The 21,995-nt window shown below is 46.3% G+C and overlaps 2 protein-coding genes across 2 annotated transcripts; both read left to right on the top strand.

Annotated features, from left to right (window-relative positions):
- The first annotated feature begins 819 nt into the window (after nucleotides 1-819).
- Nucleotides 820-14,056, top strand: LOC129180492 (gastrula zinc finger protein XlCGF57.1-like). Its single transcript, XM_054775021.1, has 2 exons — nucleotides 820-1,076; nucleotides 11,812-14,056. Exons 1-2 carry the CDS (start codon nucleotides 902-904, stop codon nucleotides 13,479-13,481), a joined length of 1,845 nt encoding a protein of 614 aa, XP_054630996.1. The 5' UTR covers nucleotides 820-901; the 3' UTR covers nucleotides 13,482-14,056.
- An 884-nt stretch (nucleotides 14,057-14,940) lies between these two features.
- LOC129180494 (gastrula zinc finger protein XlCGF57.1-like) lies at nucleotides 14,941-20,512 on the top strand. Its single transcript, XM_054775022.1, has 2 exons — nucleotides 14,941-15,195; nucleotides 18,787-20,512. Exons 1-2 carry the CDS (start codon nucleotides 15,018-15,020, stop codon nucleotides 20,235-20,237), a joined length of 1,629 nt encoding a protein of 542 aa, XP_054630997.1. The 5' UTR covers nucleotides 14,941-15,017; the 3' UTR covers nucleotides 20,238-20,512.
- Nucleotides 20,513-21,995: the final 1,483 nt, after the last annotated feature.

The raw sequence follows: 21,995 nt of genomic DNA, 5'->3' as shown, positions 1-21,995 counted from the left end.
TTTGTCTGCCGGCTTGCTCATTTGCTGGCTTTCTCCCTCGCCTGCCCCTTTGTCTGCCTTGCTGGGGTCATCCAGTCGTTGTGGTGGGGGGAGGGGGCTGGCCTTGTGTTTTCATGCTCCCTAGCGGTCTGCATTCTCTGCAGCTAGGGATCCTACAGCGTCCCCTACTCCTCTGCGCCTTGGGCGCCCTGCACGGTAGTGGGTGGGCTTCTTTCCTGTTGGCGGGGGTGGCTCTGGGCCCGCTGGTGTGTGGCCCCTGGTGCCTGTCTGTCCTTGTGGGGTGTGGTCTCTCGCCAGCCTCGGGGGATGGTTGTCTATTGTCTATCTGTTCACTATTATAGTTAATAGTTTCAGTATCAACACTGTTGCTGTTGGTATTATTTTTATTTATTTGTTAAGGGCATCTGCTGATGTAGTCCTGTTGTTTGTTTCTGTTGCTGCAATTGTTGTTGCTGGTGTTGTTGTCTCTCGTTGTATTGTTCCCCATGTTGTCCCGGCACTCCCCTCTGTCTTCTTTTCTTTTCTTCTGTGTCACCTCCCCCAGAGCTCGATGTGCCTGAGGTGTGTGTGTGTGTGGTAGGGATGTATGTGAGTGACATCAAATGAGGCAGTTCAAATTGGGGGACAGCTGAGGTGTGAAGGTATAGCTGAAAACGACTTTGCCTCAAACAACTTTTATTGACAACAGCGTAACAGCTATTTATAAAGTCTTCCCTCGTCAGCTCTTTAGCTCGAGCAGTCTTTGATACCACCGCAAGATGGCAGCAGTGTGACGACATGGACACTTGGCTGCCGTAAAACCATCGAAGAAGAAAAAAGGCGGGCGTTAGCAACTTTCAAGGCAGACGCCAGACAAAAGGGCGACGGCGACGCTGTTCAATCGAGTAGACAAACATTGAAAATGTTGAAAGAGTTGGTGAAGGCGCGACTAATGGCGGCAGCCGATGAAATATCGGCGCTGTTTGAAAGAACAATAGCGTCGTACGAGGAGGAACTTTCCCGAGCGAGAGAGAAGGAGCGACATCGACAACAGCAGGAAGCTGTTAGCAAGACTCACGTTGCGGTACACAACGAAGGTATTTTCACTGTCTTGCCCTTTAAAGCACACTGCACGTTTGATAGAAAATGTGCTTTTATTGTTGATGCCATCTACCCGAACATCCTGGCAAGATGGGCAGCATGGACGCCATCTTGGTGCTTTGCGCTGGCGTTTTTCTTGAAATCAATAGCCGTCTTCACCCTCTTTGTTAAGTTGCTGTCACCCAAAATCTTCTTTGGACCCCTAGCGGCTTATTTAGCTCTTTCGCTCCAGTAAAAATGCACGGACAGAATTCACGGACGCCGAGGGTTTATTGTTTGGCCACGTGGTTGCCTTACAAATTGCCGTAGTAAAGCGTGGACTAAGTATCGCGATATTTAGTCTTGGCCATGTAATCCAAAATGGCTGAATAAACCAACCAAGCACAATTATAACAGTTTGTTACGTGTGCCATATGTTACGCTAACCAAGGCAACATGTTTTGGTAGACTTCGAACATACAAAAGTCAATCACCACCACTCCAGTGCATCAAAAGTTTAAGTTTTCAAGTTTCAAGTTTATTAGCCATATCAATAGTATAGGTATACAGTTGCTAGGAATGTATTTGGTGTGCTCACAGTTTGACAATACAACCACGACAATACCACTCAAGAAACAAAACTAAGGAGGGGTCAAAAACAGCACATAGAAGACAGGAATAACAGCGTACGAACATTGAAAAAGTGCATTGGTAAAAGTGCATGGTTGTACAGGGCTGCTGGAGTAACAGCGTGCAAAATAAGCAGAAGAGGTCAGGGGGGCCGTCCAGGGGGCGGCGTTGGTTGACCTCCGGGGTGGTGGGTGGGCGGGGTGCTGCATCCTGCGGGTGCCGGGGGGGGGGGGGGGGGGGGGGGTGCGCGGCTGGTGGCGCTGGCTCTCCCTCGCCTCCTTTGCCTCTGGGGGTGGGGCGGGGTCTGCCCTGGGCCCTCCTGCTCGGCTGCCGCGTGGGGTCGTCCGGTGCGGGGTGTGGGGGCCGGCCTCTCCCCCTGGTGGGGACACGGGTGCTTGAGCCCAGCTGCCCCTGCGGAGCTATCTCCCCTGGGTGGGAGGGTGGGTTGGGTTGCCCCTTTTTATTATTATTTTTTTTAATTAATTAATTAATTTTATTTTATTTTACCGATTTATGTGTGTGGTGTATGTGTGACAGGTGGGAGCTGCTTGTTGTTTTCCGGCGCCTGTGGCTGTCCCCCAGGTGACCGGGGGCGCGGTGGGGGTCGCGGATGTGTGGTTTGGACTCGGGGTGAGGGTGCGTGGTGCTGGGGTGGGGGGATCCCTTGCTTTCTCCCTTCAGGGACGGAGCCGCTGTGGCTTGGTGGGCGGGGGGGTGTGGGGGCCGCGGGCGGGTGGGCGTGTGGGTGCGCATGGGGGTAGGTGGCGTGGTGTTCTTCTGTGTGGCGCTGGCAGGGATCGGCAGGGGGATGCTTGCTCCGGGGTGGGGCTGGCGGGTGGTCCCTGCTACCTGCTGGTGTCTGGCTGGTCTCTGCTTCCTGGCCGGCGGTTGTCTCCCACCCTCCGGGGTTTCTCCCTTGGCGTGTTGGTGGATGGGCGGGGGGTGGAGTGGTGGCCGGTCTGCGGCGGGGCGGGCGGGGGCATCTGCTTGGGCGCTGGGCGGGAGTGCCGCTCCTCTCGTGGGCCCTGTCGTGCGGTGCTTGCTTCTCTGTCCCTCCCTGGCGCCTCTGGCTTGCGTGCTTTGTGGGTGTGGCCGTGCTCCACTCTATGTGGGGTCCGGCGCTCTTGTGGTCGTCGTAGTGTTGCTCCCTTGCCGACCGTGGTGGTACGCGGGGGCGCAGTCCCCGCTGTCCTGGTGGCGGTCAGATCTGCCTTGGGGCGTGTGGCTGGTCCGTGGTGTTGCTCCCTTGCCGACCGTGGTGGTGTGCGGGGGCACGGTCCCCGCTGTCCTGGTGGCGGTCAGATCTGCCTTGGGGCTTGTGGCTGGTCCGTGGTGTTTGGGGGTGGCGCTGTGGACGCTACCTCCGGTGGGGCTCCGGTGTTGCGGGACGCTGGAGGTATCGCCTCTGGGGGGTTGGGTGGGCCGGACTGGGCGTGCTGGCGGACCGGGTAGGGCCTGTGGTGTGTCCTGCGGCTTGTGGCTCGCTCGAGCCTGGGCTGTGGTGGGTGGTCGGTCGGTCGTGTGTCCTTGGTCCCCCCCTGCTCGGTTTGGGCGCCGTTGGGGTATGGGGCCCTCGTCCTTCCTGTTCCATTGCACCACCTCACATACATATAGATCTTTGGGGGTGGCCTATGGTCGGGCGTGGTTGGGGAGGGGAGCTGCCTTGCGAGGGTCCTTTGCCCCTGCCGTGCCACTGACCTGTTGCCCCCCAATTTTAATCGCAGAGTAGGCAAACCCTAACCCTACACTAAGCCTGGGTGGAGTAGTGGTATACTGTAATCCTCTCCTGCTATTAGCTGCTATTAGCTTAGTGTAAGGAACCAATAGAAGGAGGGTGTTGGCACACCAATTCCGCCCACCCTTACTGTATTTAAGGCCTAGGCTACCAGCACTTATTAGTTCGCTGATGAAGCTCTTCGGATGAGGAGCGAAACGTCCGACACCTTCTTCACAGAAATACAGATGACGTCTCAAGAAGCCTTTCCCTCGATCATTAGCTATCATCCAGATACACCCCTATCATACATGTACACAGATACACCCCTCAGGGACACAGAGACCAGCTCTTCATAGCTGTCCTCTTTTATTTTATTTTATTTATTTATTGTTTTTTTAATTGCATAATAGACACAATCACACCTTATCACATACACGGGTGGGGCGGGCTGGATTGGGATGCCTCGTGCCTGTTCCGCGGCGCCTGCCCGCCAGGGTCGGGGGTGTGGCCGGGGGCCTGGCCGTCGCGGTGGCTGCCCGGGGTGGCCTGGCTTGTAGGATGCCTTTTGTCTGGTTTGCCTGCCTTTCCTTGGGGTGGCCCTCTGGGGCCTGTTGATGCCGGGGCTTGCGCCAGGGGGGCGGCTTGCGGTACTTCCCCTGGAATGACACGTGCCGCGGGTGCCTCTGCGCTCTTGGGGCGGGTTTGGCGGTCTCTGGGGGGCGGTGCCGGTGCTGCGGGTGGCCCGTGTGCCGCCGCGGGGGCTTGTGGTTGCTGCGCTGCGGCAGCTGCTGGGGCGCCGGGCCGACTGGTGGGTTGGGGCTTGGTCATGCTTGCGGGTACTATGGGCCTGGGTGGCGGGGTGGGGGTGGGGGGGGCGTGTGCCCTGGGGCCGGGCCCGCTGGGGGGGGGTTGTGCTCTGCCGGGCGCTTGGGCGTTTATCGTCGTTGCGCTTTGAGCTCTGCTGGGCCGCTGTCTTTGTTCTCGCCTTTCCCGGTCTGTCTGCGGGCTTGTCGGGGGTGGGTTAAATTTTCATAGAAGTTAAATTTTCATAGATTATAGATTCAGGGCCCACAATTTAAACGATTTCAAGTATTTATTTGTTTATTTTTACATAATTTGGGCTTCCAGCTCATAAAACCCACGAAAACAGGAATTCAAAAAATTTGAATACTGTGAAGAAATCACCATTTACTTCTCAGTTTTTGCAGGAAAAAAAAGAAAGAAATTAGGATCACATCAAATCAATCAAAATATGGTACTTTCAAAACGATATGTCAATCTTCAGTACTTGGTTGGGAATCCCTTTGCCTTAATCACTGCCTCGATGCCACGTGGCATTGAAGCAATCAGCCTGTGGCATTGCCTGGGAGTTATGGAAGCCCAGATTTCCTTGATGCTTGCTGTCAGCTCTTCTTTGTTGTTGGGTCTGGTGCCCCTCATTTTCCTCTTGAGAATACCCCATAGATTCTCAATGGGGTTTAGGTCCGGTGAGTTGGCTGGCCAGTCAAGCACTGTGATGGCATGGGCATCAAACCAGGTTTTGGTGCTTCTGGCGGTATGGGCAGGGGCCAGGTCCTGCTGGAAGATGAAATCTGCATCTCCATACAGATCCTCAGCAGAAGGAATCATAAAGTCCTCTAAAACATTCTGGTAGACTGTTGCGGTGACCTTGGATTTAAGAAAGCAGAGTTTACCGACACCTGCACCAGACATTGCACCGCAAATCATGACGGACTGTGGATATTTCACACTGGACCTCAGGCAGCTTGGGTTCTGTTCCTCACCCGTCTTCCTCCAAACCCTTGGACCGTGGTTCCCAAATGAAAGGCACACTTTACTTTCATCGGAAAAGAGGACCTTGGACCACTGGCCAACAGTCCAGTCCTTCTTCTCCTTGGCCCAGTGGAGACGCTTCCTACGTTGGCTCAGGTTCAGAAGTGGCTTGACCCGAGGAACCCGACAGTTGAAGCCCATCTCCCGGATGCGTCTGAATGTGGTGGTTTTTGAAGCTGTGACTCCCGCCTCATTCCACTCTTTCTGGATCTCTGCCAGATTCTTGAATCTTCCCTGTTTGATAATCCGCTGAAGCCCACGGTCATCTCTTTTGCTGGTGCATCTTCTCCTGCCACATTTTGCCCTTCCTCTAGACTTTCCATTGATATGCTTGGACACAGCACTCTGTGAACAACCAGCCTCCTTAGCTATGAACTTTTGTGGCTTACCCATCCTATGGAGGGTATCAATGATGGTCTTCTGGCCAGGTGTCATGTCTGCAGCCCTCCCCATATTGAACCCAACTGAGACATTTGAACCAAACTGAAGCAATTTAATGACACCAGGGGAACCCTGTGCAGGTGATTTGAGTTTAGTAGATGATTAGTGTGTGACACTCAGTTTAAAACATTCATGCCCTGCAAAATTTGGGCTGATTTCTTCACAGTATTCTAATTTTTTGAATTCCTGTTTTTGTGGGTTTAATGAGCTGGAAGCACAAATTACGTAAAAATAAACAAATAAATACTTGAAATCGTTTAAATTGTGGGCCCTGAATCTATAATCTATGAAAGTTTAACTTTTTGAATGGAATTATGGAAATTAAACAAGTTTTCCATGACATTCAAATTTTTTGGAAAGGGTCTGTATGTGTGACTGTTTCAATGCAGTATTGTCATTGTGATCACTATCATAGTTCATCATTTCATGACTGCTATTATGTGTGACTGTTTCAATGCAGTATTGTCATTGTGATCACTATCATAGTTCATCATTTCATGACTGATATTATGTGTGATTGTCATTGACAGCATTGTCATTGTGGTTGTTGATACTGTTTTGTTCTTTGTCCTTATGTCCTTGTTTGTCTATAGTTGTCACAGACATTTATTTGCTGATGCAGTTCTGTATGTTTCTGTTCTTCTGTTCTTGTTGTCACAATTGTTTTTGCTGCTGTTGTCCTTGTCTCTTGTCTCTCTTTTTTTTTTGCCCTTCTCCCTGGCAGAGTAAATCTGTTGAGCACTTGACGGCATTTAGACCTAAAATTCTATCTGCTTTAAAGGCTGGACAGGACAGGGGTAAAAAAAAAAAAAAAAAAAGCAGAAGAGGTAGCAGGTCGGTGGTGGAGTCCAGTAAGTGTTAGCGCATATTCAAGTGGCGGATGGCTTGTGGTGGGTGCTGTCCCTAGAACGTGTGGTTTTGCATGTGATGCTACGGATGGTAGGAGTGTGAATAGATGGTGTGCTGGGTGAGTGGGGTCGGAGGTGATGTTCTTGACTTTCCTGGCAATTCTGGTGTTGTAGTGTGAGGCTAATGTGAGAAGATTGTGGCCAATGATTTTAGAGGCCCTGCGTACCACCTTCTCCAGCTGTTGCCTATCTTGGCTGGTGGTATTGCCATAGCAGACCAGGATGGAGAAGGTGAGCACGCTTTCTATTGTGGCGCAGTACAAATGGATCATGCCTGTTTGACTGACCCCAAATTTCCTTAGCTGTCAGAGAAAGTGTAATCTTTGGTGAGCTTTTGAAATGATGAGACTGATGTTCAGGTTCCATGACAGGGACTGATGGATGGTGGTGCCTAAAAAGCGAAAGGAGTCAACTTGCTCCACTACCTGATCATTAATGCGGATGGGGATGTGCTGGCCTGCCTTTTTCCTGAAGTCCACTTTGACTTCTTTGGTTTTTGATATGTTGAGTGTAAGATTGCTGACTGCACACTACTGCACTAGGTGTTTGACCTTGTCGCGATATGTTTCATCCTCATCGCGTATGAGGCCTATAACTGTGGTGTCGTCTGCGAATTTTAGGAGTTTGACAGATGGAGAATTGGATATGCAGTTGTTTGTGTATAGGGAGAATAACAGGGGTGATAACACACAACCTTGTGGCACGCCGGTGTTCAGGACCTTGGTTGATGAAATATTGTTTTGGATTTTAACACACTGTGTTCTGTTAGACAGGAAGTTGAACAGCCAGTTACAGAGTGGGGGGTTGACACCCATGGACAGGAGAGTATTATACAGTCTGATAGGCAGGATGGTGTTAAAGGCTGAGCTAAAATCAATGAATACGACACGGGCATAGGTGGACTGAAATGGCGTCATCAACTCCCCTGTTTGCCCTGCAGGCAAATTGGTGAGGGTCTAATGTGATGTGTGACAGGAGCCTGCAGACTAGACGTTCAAATACTTTCATGACAACGGAGGTGAGAGCGACAGGCCTATGGTCGTTGAGACAGGTGATGTTGGGTTTTTTAGGCACTGGGATGATCGTAGCTGATTTAAAACATGCAGGCACAGTAGCACTGTGAAGAGACCTGACGCTGTAGCAGTCTGCGCACATAGTGCTCCGAGATGGAGAGGGGAGGTTGAGTGTGCCCCGAAAAAGTTGTTAAGCTGCTCTGGTAGGGAGGGGTCACAGTCCAAGGTGTGATGTTTCATTTTATAGTTTGTGATTTTCTGTAGGCCCCGCCAGACCCCCTTGATGTTATGTAATTTCTTCTCAAGTTTGTTCCTGTGGTTGTGTTTTGCTGTGTTTATGGCTTTCTGTAGTCTGAATTTGAGAAGTTTGTATTTGTATCTCTGTCCCCACATTTATAAGCGTCATGTTTCTCCTTAGAGAGGCGCTTAACTTCCCGGTTAAACCAGGGTTTGTTGTTATTATAGATGGTAATAGTTGTTGATGGGATACACACACAGACTCACAGAAGCAGATGTAAGACATGACACAGTCAGTGAAAGAGTCAAAATTGTTCAAGTCAGTAGCAAACACAGTCCAGTCAGTGGTATCAAAACAGTCCCGTAACATATCTGTAGCCTCCGGAGAGCGCCTCTTGACCCTCATGGTTTTTGTTTTAGAGGTCTTGAATCTCTGTCTATACTTAGGAACGAGAAGTATAGTGTTGTGATCAGACTCACCAATCGGGGCTCTGGCTGGAGCCTGGTACGCCGCCGGTCTGGAGGAGTAACACTGGTCGAGTGTTTTGTCCAGCCTGGTGGGGATGTGAATCTGTGGCTTGTATCTGGGCAGTGTTTTCTTCATGGTGACATGGTTGAAGTCTCCAAGAACCAGAACAACCGAGTCTGGGTTGCAGTTTTCCGCGGTGAGGACGTGGTCAGCTAGTTGTTGTGCGGCTGACACTGCTGCTGCACTGGGAGGGATGTAGGCTGCGCACAAGGTGATGGAGGAGTAGAAGGGGATACACCTCACCATGACGTACTCGAGGTCGGATGAGCAGCCGGACGAAAGGGTTTTTGTATCCGTAAACCAGTTCTGGTTGATGCAGAAACCGACACCTCCGCCGCGCTGCTTCTGGGAGTCTCGCGTGCGGTCAGCTTGGTGGAAAGTGAAGCCCTCCTGTTGGAGCGCTGTGTCCGGGATGTTAGCGGTCAGCCATGTTTCTGTCAGGCATATGGCAGCGCAGGGAGAGGATGAGGGAGGTGAGCTCATCTGTCTTGTTTGCTAGCGAGCGGACATTGGATAGGATGAGGCTCGGCAGGGGTAGTCTGTGGCCCCGGTGTCTCAGCCGGACTAGCACCCCTCCTCTTTTCTCCCTCGGACGATGTTTCAGTCGCCCTCGCAAGAGATTTGGTGGTAAATCCATGACAGATGGCTGTGAAGCCGGCATGCTGTCTCGTATATGAAGGGGTTCAGTTCTGTCAAATGTGCAAAAAAACATCCAACAACATACCAGATAGATGCTTCAGTGTCCTTTCCCTCCAAACATCAGCACCCTCTAGTGACCAAAGCAAGTAGTGAACATAAAAGACACACAGACACATACACAAACATCTGGCTCTAACAATTACTGTCCTCTTCAACTTGCATTTCACTAAGTTCCAAAAAAGTAGAAAGGCATAGTTTTTAGAAAAAATGTGTATGTGTTAGAATGTTTGAAATACTGGTTCAGGCTCCGTTTAAGCACTGGCACCATTTCAAAAAGGACCAAATCGGCACCGGTACGTCAACAATACCCAACTCAAGAATTCAGTTGAAAGCAGCTGTAGATGGTGTTAAAACTGTCTAAGTTGGGATGAATATGTCTGCACGATGTGTTTGGAAACCCTTCTTGCACGTATATGCTCCCGTGGAATGGTCAGAGCACCCCTTTTGTGCATGTGCCAAGCAAGATATATTGGCCCCGTCATCACAAGTCTCTTATTATTGGACTATGTAATAGGCCTGGCGATAAAACGAAAATTTACAGTTACCAAAATTCACTACATTTTTGTCCATGTCGATAAATTCAGTGTTTTAATAAAGTATTTTTGTCAGTTTTGACTGTGTGTGCTGGTATACTATGTTCATTCCCCTTTAGGACGAGTTACAGCCTGTGTAGTCACGTGACTCTACCCATCCAGCCTGAACAAGAAGGGAAACAGACGATGGGGGAATGGTTGATGGTTCAAATGAAGAAGCGGGTGTACAGTGCCAGCATTTCACTCGCTTGTGCGCCTAGAAATAGACTGTGTGAGAAGAGACAATAAAGAGACAATAAAAACTACGTTTTTCAACCCCTTCATTCGCATTTTGCTCTTGAAATAAGTCCCTACAAAGTGAATCAAAGTAGAGTAACATTTTGGCGCATCTGTATGTGAATCTACTAGTCTCCTACAACTTTTCTTGGTTCACATCGACAACGCGCAATGACATCTCAGCCGTACAAGCTGCACTTGCTGACGTAGCTAACTAGCTATGTTATCAGTTGGATACTGGAGTGCTGCAGGAAAGATGACTGCTCTCTGTGAAGTACTTCGTGCTTTCCCACTCATGCGCTAAAAATACCTTTTTTCCTGTTTGTATGCATCGTAACGCCGCTCTGAATGATATACAAATACTTGACTTTAAATATATGGATTTTTATAGCCTTTTAAAAAACAAAAAACATGTACATCATGGCTAATGGTACAAAATTGACAATTCACAAATAAAGAACAAGAAAATAAAAACATTATAAAAGCATCTATGGAGGAAATCATGATTACTTTGCTGTTGGTAGCAGTTTTTAAGGATTCCATGCTTTATTTGATGTCACGAATAGATGGTCACATGGCTACAAGAACATGTGAAATTCTCTTTTCATTGTGTAAATGATCATTTTGATGATGGTTATGTATCCAGTTTCTAAAGCCAGCATGGCACACACATATACAGTCAAACCTGTCTATAACGGCCCCCTGCATATAGCGGCCACTTTTGCCGTTTCCCTTTAGTGGCCGCTATGGACAGGTTTGACTGTAGGCAAATAACATGACAATGGAATGTCTACAATTGAATTAAATTGTAAGAAAAATGAGTCACTATATTATTATTAAATGGTATTATTATTGGAATATATCACCTGACATGGTTGTGGTAGGTTGAGTTCATATCAATGCTGCTGTTCTTGTGCAGTGTGATAAGTGGCCATTAGTATTGTAATTGCATGAGATGTGATGTCTGGCTGTATGTGTAGCTTAGTGCATGTGTGTACAGGATGTAGTATGCCAGGGTATGTACCATACATTCATATTTGTGGACCGCAGTCTCAGGGAGATTTATTTTGAGTTCCACAAAGATGATGTTGAGCAAAAGAACACGAAATGCAGAGTGAGTATGAAAACTATCGCAACCAACCAAAGCACATTATGTAAATAGGGCGGTGTTGGCGCTTGATGGAGGTTTTTTTTCAAAAGGCTCTGTAGGCGGAATAGGTGCGTCCCATTACGTGCATTATATTTAATTGAAAATAATGTGTGCCAGTTGGCAAGCAAATCAACGAGAAGCAGTTCATTTGCATTTCCTGCCTTTATTTTCAGATGGCAAAGATATACAATGGTCGGGGATTTATTGTGCATTTATCGTTATCAAGGTAAAACTGCCCAATTTATCATGATATTAATTTGAGGTCATATCGCCCAGCCCTACGATATAATATTTGAGTATACATGAAAGTGTGTAGCGAGCTTGTAAGATTCTGTCACTTTTGGTTGGTTATCTGTAATGCTTCCAAATAAGTCTCGGAAACGATAGCTCAGTTTACAAATAGTTTAATGTACCAGGAAGAATGATGTACAGCTGCGGGGACTCATCTTCCACACAAGTGCAGGAGCAAATCCGAGGCACTTCGGGTCAGATGTCCTTTTGCCTAGCTCAGCCCCCCTTCAAGCGGGAGGGGGAGGCCATCCTGCATGTCTCTATGTGCAAAACAGAGGTCTTAGCTGATTGGCGCCGGTCGCTTCTAAGTGAGCTAAAGGTTGTGAAAAGGGATACGCTGAAGGCCAAAAGCAAGACATAGGGAGAGCCAAGTATATGAGGCAGTCTGCTCTGGTCACACTATCTAACATGTGCCAAGAGAGGCCTATATGTAACTACATCTAACAAGCTCCAGGAGAACATCTCAAGGATGTTTGTGTTGTTTGTGTCCTGCAGACATCCAGCAGCTGATTGATATTCAAGAAGAACATCCCCCTCAGCCGCAAGTGAGGAGCTCCACTTTGAAGCATGGGGATCCTCAGCCCCCCAACGTTAAGGAAGAAGAAGAGGAGCTTTCGACCACTCAGGGGGGAGAGTGTCTTCCAGGGCGGGAAGAAGCTGATCTCAACAAGTTGCCACTGACTGGTGTCTCTTTGAAGACTGAAGACAGATCACCTGAGTCCTCACAGCTTCATCACAGTCCGAGTGAGGAGAGCAGAGGGGCGGAGCCTGCAAGCAGCAGCAGCAGCTCACCACAACACATGACAACAGAAGCTGATGGAGATCACTGTGGAGGATCACACGCAGACAAGCTTTTAGCTCTACTGTCAGATAATGACAACACAACGTCACACTCTCCTCAGGGTGGAGACAATGACCACACCCAAGAAGCTTTGAGCAGCGATGTAAACTGTGATGGTGATATGAGGACTCACACAGACAACAAACACTCTGAATGCTCTGAAAAGAAGACTGGTAAAAAACATTTGGCCTGTTCAGAAAGATTTTCTCTAAAATGCAATTTGACTCAACAAATGTTGACACACACAGGAGAAAAACCTTTTAGTTGTTCAGTTTGTGGTAAAAGATTCTCTCGAAACTCACACAGGCTGTCACACATGAGAATTCACAGTGGAGAAAAACCTTTTAGCTGTTCAGTTTGTGACAAACGATTCTCTCAAAAGTCACATGTGGAATCACACAAGACAACTCACACTAGAGAAAAACCTTTTAGCTGTTCAGTTTGTGACAAACGATTCTCTCGAAAGTCACACGTGGAATCACACATGACAACGCACACTAGAGAAAAACCTGACAGTTGTTCAGTTTGTGACAAAGGGTTCTCTCAAAGGTCACACATGGAATCACACATGAGAACTCACACTGGAGAAAAACCTTTTAGCTGTTCAGTTTGTGACAAACGATTCTCTCGAAAGGGACACTTGGAGGCACACAGGGCAACTCACACTAGAGAACCTTACATTTGTTCAGTTTGTGGGGATAACTTTACTTTAAGGTCGTATTTGACAAGACACATGAGAACTCACACTGGAGAAAAACCTTTTAGCTGTTCAGTTTGTGACAAACAATTCTCTCGAAAGGGACACATGGAGGCACACATGGCAACCCACTCTAGAGAAAAACCTTACATTTGTTCACTTTGTGGGGATAAATTTTCTTTAATGTCGTATTTGGCAAAACACATGAAAACTCACAAGGGAGAAAAACCTTTTAGCTGTTCTGTTTGTCACACTCGATTCTCTCAAAAGTCACACATGGACTCACACATGAGAATTCACACTGGAGAAAAACCTTACAGTTGTTCAGTTTGTGGCATGACATTTTCTTTAAGGTACTATTTGACAAGACACATGAGAACGCACACCGGAGAAAAACCTTTTAGCTGTTCCGTTTGTGACAGACGATTCGCTCGAAGGTCAACCGTGGACTCGCACATGATAACGCACACTGGAGAAAAACCTTTTCATTGTTCAGTGTGCGGTAAAGAATTCACTCGTAAGTCCAGAATGGTAGAACACATGAGGAAAAAACACAGAGGAAAAAAAGGTTGTCAAGTAGGGTTGGGGTCAATCTCGGATAAGAATAAGATAAACGATGACGTCTGAAATTAAATGAACGGTCGGCAGAAACATTGAAACCATAAAAGCTTTGGATGGTCTTTTGAATGTTCATCCATACCGTAGATAACTAATGCAATCAATATCAAATATGTATTATGTTATTTACATTTTTATCATGCTGCTGTCATAGATAAATAAACAACTATGAAACAGGAGTGAAATGAAGTGGTGATTTTGAGACGCCAGCGATTTTTCTGAACTGATGCCATCTTGGCTGTGATGTCACAACCAGAACACGTTCCAGGAACCAGATCCAAACCCATACAGCCATGAACTCACAGCAAAGCCAAGAAAGTGACGTATTAACAACAATAACACAGTAATATTGTGTGAATGCCTGACAGAAAATGCAAATTTTGAGCAGATTTTGGCTTTTATAGCCTGTGGTGTTAAACTTTTGATCAGGCCTATTTCAGCCTATTTCAGTTTATTTTCAATAAATTACTTTTTCACTGTGCTTTTTTGTCTTACTCTCCCTTCTTGCTTTTTTATATTGTAGCGCTACTTAAAATGTCATTAAGATCCAAATGTGCAAAATGGTAATTGTAGCAATTTTTCAACTGGTCTTAAGTTTTTGATCAGGTACACTGCTGTATCAACCAGGCCATCGCAGTGCAGTACATTCACTGATATTCTGTTGTGATAACTATGATGTAACACACACAAAAAATGGCCGCTAGCATGTTTTTTTGACTGCCAGTATGTGACACTAGCAGCTCCATGCACACTGCAAAATAAAAGAGCAGGGATCTCTGGCTATCTAGCCCTGGCATGAAAGGCCATACGATTATTCTAAGATTCCTAGAATAGATCTAATAAAAAAAAATACAGATTTACTTTGTGAAACTGACAGATGGACTGCAAGATAGGCTAGAAAGACGAGTGATAGCAAGCCATGTATTGCTAACAATTCAGGTGCAGAACACTTACGGGTGACACCGGCAACCAGATGCATACAAGCACAGCCATGAACGCACGTCAAGAAAGTGACGTATTCACAACATTAATAACGTTGACTGATGATGTGTTGTGAGGAGTATGATATATTTTATTAGCAGTGATAGCTATGGGCTAGCTCTTTGCACACGACCCACAGCTGAAGACCATAGACAACCATTGTTGTTTAGCCAGCAATTTGGCACAAAAATCCATATTTAAGATTCGTAGTGATGCTACAATCAAAGACGACCCTTTGCATTTATTGTTGCAAGCTACAACAGATAGCACATTAGCCACCTAGCTATTCAGTGAATGAATGAATCTTTAGCTAGCTGTATAGCTCAACATGACATTGCCTCAACTTTTATTGATATCACAACAGCTATTTATAAGGCCTTCATCAACTCTTTATCTCGAGCAGTCTTCGATACCGCCGGAAGATCGCAGCAGTGTGACGTCATGGACGCTTGGCTGCCGTAAAACCATCGAGGAAGAAAAAGGCGGACGTTAGCAACATTTCAAGACAGACGCCAGGCAAAGGGCGAAGGCGACGCAGTTCCATCGAGTAAACAAACATTGAAAATGTTGAAAGAGTTGGTGAAGCAGCGACTCATGATGGCGGCTGATGAAATATTTGCGCTGTTTGAAAGAACGATAGCGTCGTACGAGGAGGAACTTTCCCGAACGAGAGAGGAGAAGGAGCGACATCGACAACAGCAGGAAGCTGTTAGCAAGACTCACATTGTGTTACGCATTGAAGGTATTTTCACTGTCCTTGTGCTTTATAGCACACTGTACATTGCACTTTTGAAAGTAAGCGCTCTATTTGTTAGAAAATGTCCTTTTTCGTGACACGGATGGGCGCCATGTTGATTTAACAACCGACCAGTAGGAAAACGACACGCAGGTCATGTGACGGGACGTCGTTTTTGCTTTGTAACTGTAGTACACATAATGTACCACTTTAGAATTTATTTGATGACTTTTACAGTTATATTTATATTTTGTTTGCCGTTTTCTTGTTTTTATTATGTTCTACTACGCGTACCAGGCGTGTATCAATAACTTATTGTTGATCCAATCTTCCCGCATAGACGTCAGTTGGCGCCGCATCGAGCGCTGAGCCGTACGTCAACGTCGCCGCCGGAATTTTTGGGCGCCTACCTGTTTCCCAAGTATGTTAGTGCGTGTGTGAATGTATTAACGAGCGGCATTAACTTAAATTTCTTGGTGGAAAGGTTGCTTTTTGAAAGTAGGTACATTTACTTGTATTCATTTACAGCTCAGCTTGACCCATCCAATATGGCGGCGACGTTGACGTATCGCCGCAGTGGACAATCCCACTAGGTGCGGCGTCTGTCTATGTCCATTAGGTGTGGGAATCTCTTGCCACCTCACGGTTCCGATCTGATCCGTTTGTTTTTATAGTCTTGCCGATCCGATCCAGTACCAGTCTTTTTTGTTGTTGTTGTTTTTTTTAATAATAAGTTTTTGTTACAAACATGAGTTTGTGGAATTGAATATGGTTATGGAAATAGCTCTTCAAAGCATTATAAATAATGCAACCAAAGTATTGCTGAACTTACTTTTTTATTACACAGCATGACCAACAGTATTGTTTGGCTTTTGTAACAAACCTCTGTGAGTAAGGTCCCTAATCCAATAAAAGATCCAATAAAAGATAAAACAGAAAAAAATGTGCATGCAAAGTACTTTTAGGGTAGGACTAATCGTGTGACATGGTTGTAGATCAATTTGTGGTGTGATTTAGAATATATGACTTTTTGAAACAAACTCTTGGGGCCCTATGAAATCCATTTTTTTTCCAATTTCCGTTTTTTTCTATTTAATTTTTTTTTTAATTCAGTTTTTTACCCTTTCCACTTATTTTATCAGTATACAGTGTGTGCTATTTGGGTTAGTGAATAAAATGCAAAAATCCTTACATTTATTAATGTAATAAATCATCGGCCCATTTTGTCTTTAGATTAGCTAACTTTTCTAATGGGATGTCCGCTTCTGCACATATTGCTGCAAAATCTTCAACAAACTGTAATGCCTGTGCTTGTGATTAAGGAAGATGTAGTCACAGATGTAATTCCAATTGCGTTACTAAGGTAAGATATTTTAATGACACCCTTATTTTGTTAACACAATTACACAAATGTGACAAAGAGTGCTCTTATTTTGAAGGCCGGAATGTGTTGTGTGTGTTGAGAATGATAATTGATGGTTGATACGCGCCGGGTGAGAGAATAAACGTGCCTCTCGTCTTTTTTCACTCAGAACCTGCACGTCGTCAGTGGGCATTGTAAAACGGTCCTTACGTTAAAGCAGTAAAACACAACACAGTGAAAATATACTCATCCAGCCTGATTCACACGCACACACACAGCTGCACTAGCTAAACCAAGCTCACACCGCTAGCTTCCATTCATGCTCCGTAACAGAGGAGTTTCCAAGGTTTTTCGCCACCATTTCGACATGTTTAGTAGTGCTTGTACGGTCCCTACTATAAGCAGAGCAGCACTTCTCGTGCAAGCTCCCTACACCGTGACGCAGCAGTCCAGGCACAGTGAGACGGAACTACCGCTGCAGCTACGGAGCCAAATGTCCAACGTGAAACTAACTTCACCACGGTGCACCGTGGAGATGTCTGCATGGTGCTGTTGCGTTTTCTTCTTCTTGAGGGTGGCGCGAGGTGATTGGCAACCAACTTTGAGGCGCTTTACTTTACTGAGTTACGAATGTGATACAGGAACCGGATCGGCCCGATCTTGTGGCGGAAGTCGATGTTATCCGATGTTCACAAATACAATGGATCGGCAGCCGATCCCGATCCTGAAGATCGGATCAGGACAGCCCTAGTCGGGAGGCGACATGGCCTCCACTCCATTCATTTTCAATGGAACCTGCGCGACAGGGCAATTATCGCGTGTCACCGTCCAGTCAAGCGACACTCAAAATTTGTGTATGTGCGTGTTTGTGCACACGCTGGCTTGCGGCGCGATCCCAGAAAGTTGAAAAGTGTTCACCTTTTGATCACTGTCACCCAGACGAGGACCAATCAGCGAGAGTTTCATTGATCGACCAATGAGCGGACAGGATGCTAATCGGTACGCTACACTCACCGTGTCAGATTTCTTGGAGCTATTTCAATTTCTAAAAAAGAATATAGAGATGTAAAGAAAAAAAAACAGCAGCAGGAGGAGAAGCAGTGCACAGTCAACACCGTGTATGGTGGGGATCGATGGAAGGAATGCTTCAAAGACAGTTTCCAGTGAGGGTTTTACTCCGCCAAGGCTGCCCTTTGTCACTGATTCTGTTCATTACTTTTTGGGGCAGAATTTCAAGGTGCAGCCAGGGCGTTGAGGGATTCCGTTTTGATGGCTGCGGGATTGGGTCTCTGCTTTTTGCAGATGATGTGGTGCTGCTGGCTTCATCGAGCAGTGATGCGTACGCTGCATCGGTCCGTTGTGATAAAGAGGGAGCTGAGCCGAAAAAGGCAGAGCTCTCAAGTTACCGGTTGATCTGCGTTCCTACCCTCACCTATGGTCATGAGCTTTGGGTAGTGACCGAAAGGACAAGATGGCGAGTACAATGTAAAAGCGGCCGAAATGAGTTTTCGCCGTAGGATGGCTGGGCTCTCCCTTTAGAGATAAGGTGAGAAGCACTGTCATCTGGGAGAAACTTGCAGTAGAAGCGCTGCTCCTCCGCATTGAGAGGAGCCAGATGAGGTGGCTTGGGCATCTGGTCAGGATGCCTCCCGGACGCTTCCTTGGGGAGGTGTTCAGGACACGTTGGAGAGACTATGTCTCAACTGGCCTGGGAACGCCTCGTGATCCGTCGGGAGGAGCTGGACGAAGTAGCGGGGGAGAGGGAAGTCTGGCCGAAGAAGATGGATGGATGGGTTGGTTATCTTTAATGCTTCCAAATACTGTAAGTCTCGGAAACGAAAGATCAATTTTGACAGTTTAATGTACTAGGAAGAATGATACACAGCTGTGGGGACTTGACTTCTACATGAGTGCAGGAGCAAATCTGAGGCACTTCAGGTCAGATGTCCTTTTACCTACCTCAGCCCCCCTTTGCACAGGAGGAGGAGTCCATCCTGCATGTCTTTATGTGCGACACAGAGGTCTTAGCTGGTTGGCGCTGGTCGCTTCTGAGTGTGCCCAAGGTTGTGATAAGGGATACGCTGAAGGCCAGAAGCAAGAGATAAGTAGAGCCAAGTAGACAGTCTGCTCTGGTCACACTATCTAACATGTGCCAAGAGAGGCCTATATGTAACTACATCTAACAAGCTCCAGGAGAACATCTCAACGATGTTTGTGTTTTTTGTGTCCTGCAGACGTCCAGCAGCCGATTGGTCATCCAGACGAACGTCCCTCTCATCCAAAATTGAGGAGCTCCACTTTGAAGCAGGAGGACCCTCAGCCCCCCCATGGTATAGAAGAAGAAGATCCCCAATTCCCCCAAGTTAAAGAAGAAGAGGAGGAGCTTTCCACTACTCAGGAGAGAGAGTGTCTTCTAGGGCCGGAGGAGGCTGATTTCACCAAGTTGCCACCAACTGGTGTCTCTGTGAAGACTGAAGATCATGAAAACAAACCACCTGAGTCCTCACAGCTTCATCACACTCCAAGTGAGGAGAACAGAGAGGCGGAGCCTCCAAGCAGCAGCAGCTCACCACAACACATGACAACAGAAGCTGATGGAGACCACTGTGGAGGATCACAAGCAGACAAGCTCTTAGCTCCACTATCAGATAGTGACGACACAACGTCACACTCTCCTGAGGATGAAGACTGGGACCACACCCAAGAAGCTTTGAGCAGCGATACAGACTGTGAAGGTGATATGAGGACTCAGACTGACAACAAACACTCTGAATGCTCTAAAAAGAAGACAGGTAAAAAACGTCTGGCCTGTTCAGAAAGATTTTCTCTAAAATGCAATTTGACTCAACAAATACTGACACCCACGGGAGAAAAACCTTTTTGTTGTTCAGTTTGTGACAAACAATTCTCTCAAAAGTCACACATGGAATCACACATGACAACGCACACTAGAGAAAAACCTGACGGTTGTTTGGTTTGCGACAAAGGATTCTCTCAAAGGTCACACATGGAGTCACACATGAGAACTCACACTGGAGAAAAACCTTTTAGCTGTTCAGTTTGTGACAAACGATTCTCTCGAAAGTCACACATGGAATCACACATGGCAACTCACTCTAGAGAAAAACCTTACATTTGTTCAGTTTGTGGGGATAAATTTTCCTTAAGGGCCTATTTGGCAAGACACATGAGAATTCACAAAAAACCTTTTACCTGTTCTGTTTGTAACAATGAGTTCTCTCGAAAGTCACACATGGAATCACACATGACAACTCACACTGGAGAAAAACCTTACAGTTGTTCAGTTTGTGGTGATAAATTTTCTTTAAGGTCCTATTTGACAAAACACATGAAAACGCACAGTGGAGAAAAACCTTACAGCTGTTCCATTTGTGGCATGAAATTTTCTTTCAGGTCCTCTTTGACAAGACATATGAGAACGCACACTGGAGAAAAACCTTTTAGCTGTTCTGTTTGTGACAAACGATTCTCTCGAAACTCACACATGGAGTCACACATGACAACTCACACTGGAGAAAAACCTTTCAGTTGTTCCGTGTGTGGTCAAGAATTCACTCGTAAGGACAGCATGGTGTATCACATGAGACGACACAGAGGAAAAAAAGCTTGTCAAGAAGGGTTGGGGTCAGCCTCAGATAAAAATAAGATAGATGATGATGTGTGAAATTGAATGAGCAGTTGGCAGAACCATTCTTGGAACCACAAAAACTTTGTATTGTCTTTCTGACATCCATACCATAAATAACTAATGCAATCAATATCAAATATGTATTGCTATGTTATTAAATTTTTTGTCATATTGCTGTCCTTGATAAATAAACAACTATGAAACAGGAGTGAAATGACGTGGTAATTTTGACACCCCCAGTGTCATCACGACCAGAACACGTTCCAGGAACCAGATTCAAATCCATCATGCCATGAACTCACAGCAAAGCCAATAAAGTGACATATTCACAGCAATAACATAATAACTTTCACTGATGTTGTGTTGTGATCATTATGATATAACACACACCAAAATGTTTTTTGACTGCCAGAATGTGACACTGGCAGCTCGATGCACACTGCAAAATAAAAGAGCAGTGAGCAGCGATCTCTGATTATCTAGCCCTGGCATGAAAGCCCATAATATTATTCTAAGATTCCTTGATTCCTTTTGAAATCTGAATATGTCCATTAAGAATTAACCTCTCTGCGGTGAGTTGGATATTTCATACTCTTTTGGTCGTCAAGAGGAATGTCTCCCTCTGCCGTAGGAAAGAAACGCCACTTTGAAGCAGGAGGATCCCCAGCCCTCCCACGCTAAAGAGGAAGAGGAGAAACTTTGGATCACTTAGGAAGGAGCGTGTTTTTTTGGGTCAGAGGAGGCCGATCTCACCAAGTTGCCACCGATTGGTGTCTCTGTGAAGACTGAAGACCATGAAGACAAACCACCAAAGTACTCACAGCTTCATCACAGGTCAAGTGAGGAGAACAGAGGGGCGGAGCAAGTTTTGTTGTTACCTGGTTGACAATCATCCGCCTGGTTGTTAAGAGTTGACAAAATGAAAGAATGGGTGCACTGTTACTTGGATTTTGCACAGAGAGGTTGCTTGGCAACCTTATCCAGCCTGCTACAGCTTGCACATACCCTTGATAGACACAAGGTGGAGCCAATTAGATGCAGACACATAGCCACACACCACCGATCTATATTGGGAAAGTGTACCGCCCCTGCATGAGAGGGATTCCAGAACAGAATAACAGAATAGACAAAAAAATAACAAAATTTCCTAGTTCAAGGCTTCTTCCTCGATTGACTGAAGTCCAGCGCTGTGCTTTGTGGCATCCTCCAGATAATTCCTTCACTAAAGAAAAAAATACAGAAGAGTGTCCGACTGATCTCTTCTTGGGATGAACGAACTCAAATGTTTTCATGGTCACAAAGCCGAAAAGCTTAGACTGCGGAGCAAGGTCAGCACCAAAACTGTCTTCACTGCAAAGAATGTGTACAACAACAATGTAAACAACAAAACAAACAAACTGAACAATATGCCACATAGCCTACGCTTGGAAAGAGTAATAGCCTAACTTTCAAAATACAAGTTTGTGGGATTAAAATGAAAGATTTAAATTCCAGTCATCCCTCGTTTATGGCGGATGGCCGACGGTGATAAGTGAATTTCCACAAAGTAGGATTCAATATTAATAGGGGTGTCTTAGAATAGTTGACTACTCGATGATTCGATTCGGAGGAGTCTGATCTGACAATGAAAATGTCATGTGACAAAAAAGTTCATCGGGAGATGGAGGCGACCCACAGGAGACAGACACGCGGTCGAAGCGGTATCTTGGCGACCATGCTCAAGGCTTGACGGTGACTCAGATTCTATCTGTTCTGTTGATCATCTTTCATTGTTTGTTTATTTATTTGGAAGGG

The sequence above is a fragment of the Dunckerocampus dactyliophorus genome, chromosome 4, assembly GCF_027744805.1.
Source record: "Dunckerocampus dactyliophorus isolate RoL2022-P2 chromosome 4, RoL_Ddac_1.1, whole genome shotgun sequence".
NCBI classification, from domain to species: domain Eukaryota; kingdom Metazoa; phylum Chordata; class Actinopteri; order Syngnathiformes; family Syngnathidae; genus Dunckerocampus; species Dunckerocampus dactyliophorus.
Note: the sequence above shows the minus strand (reverse complement) of the source record. Positions and strands in the feature narration are given on the sequence as shown.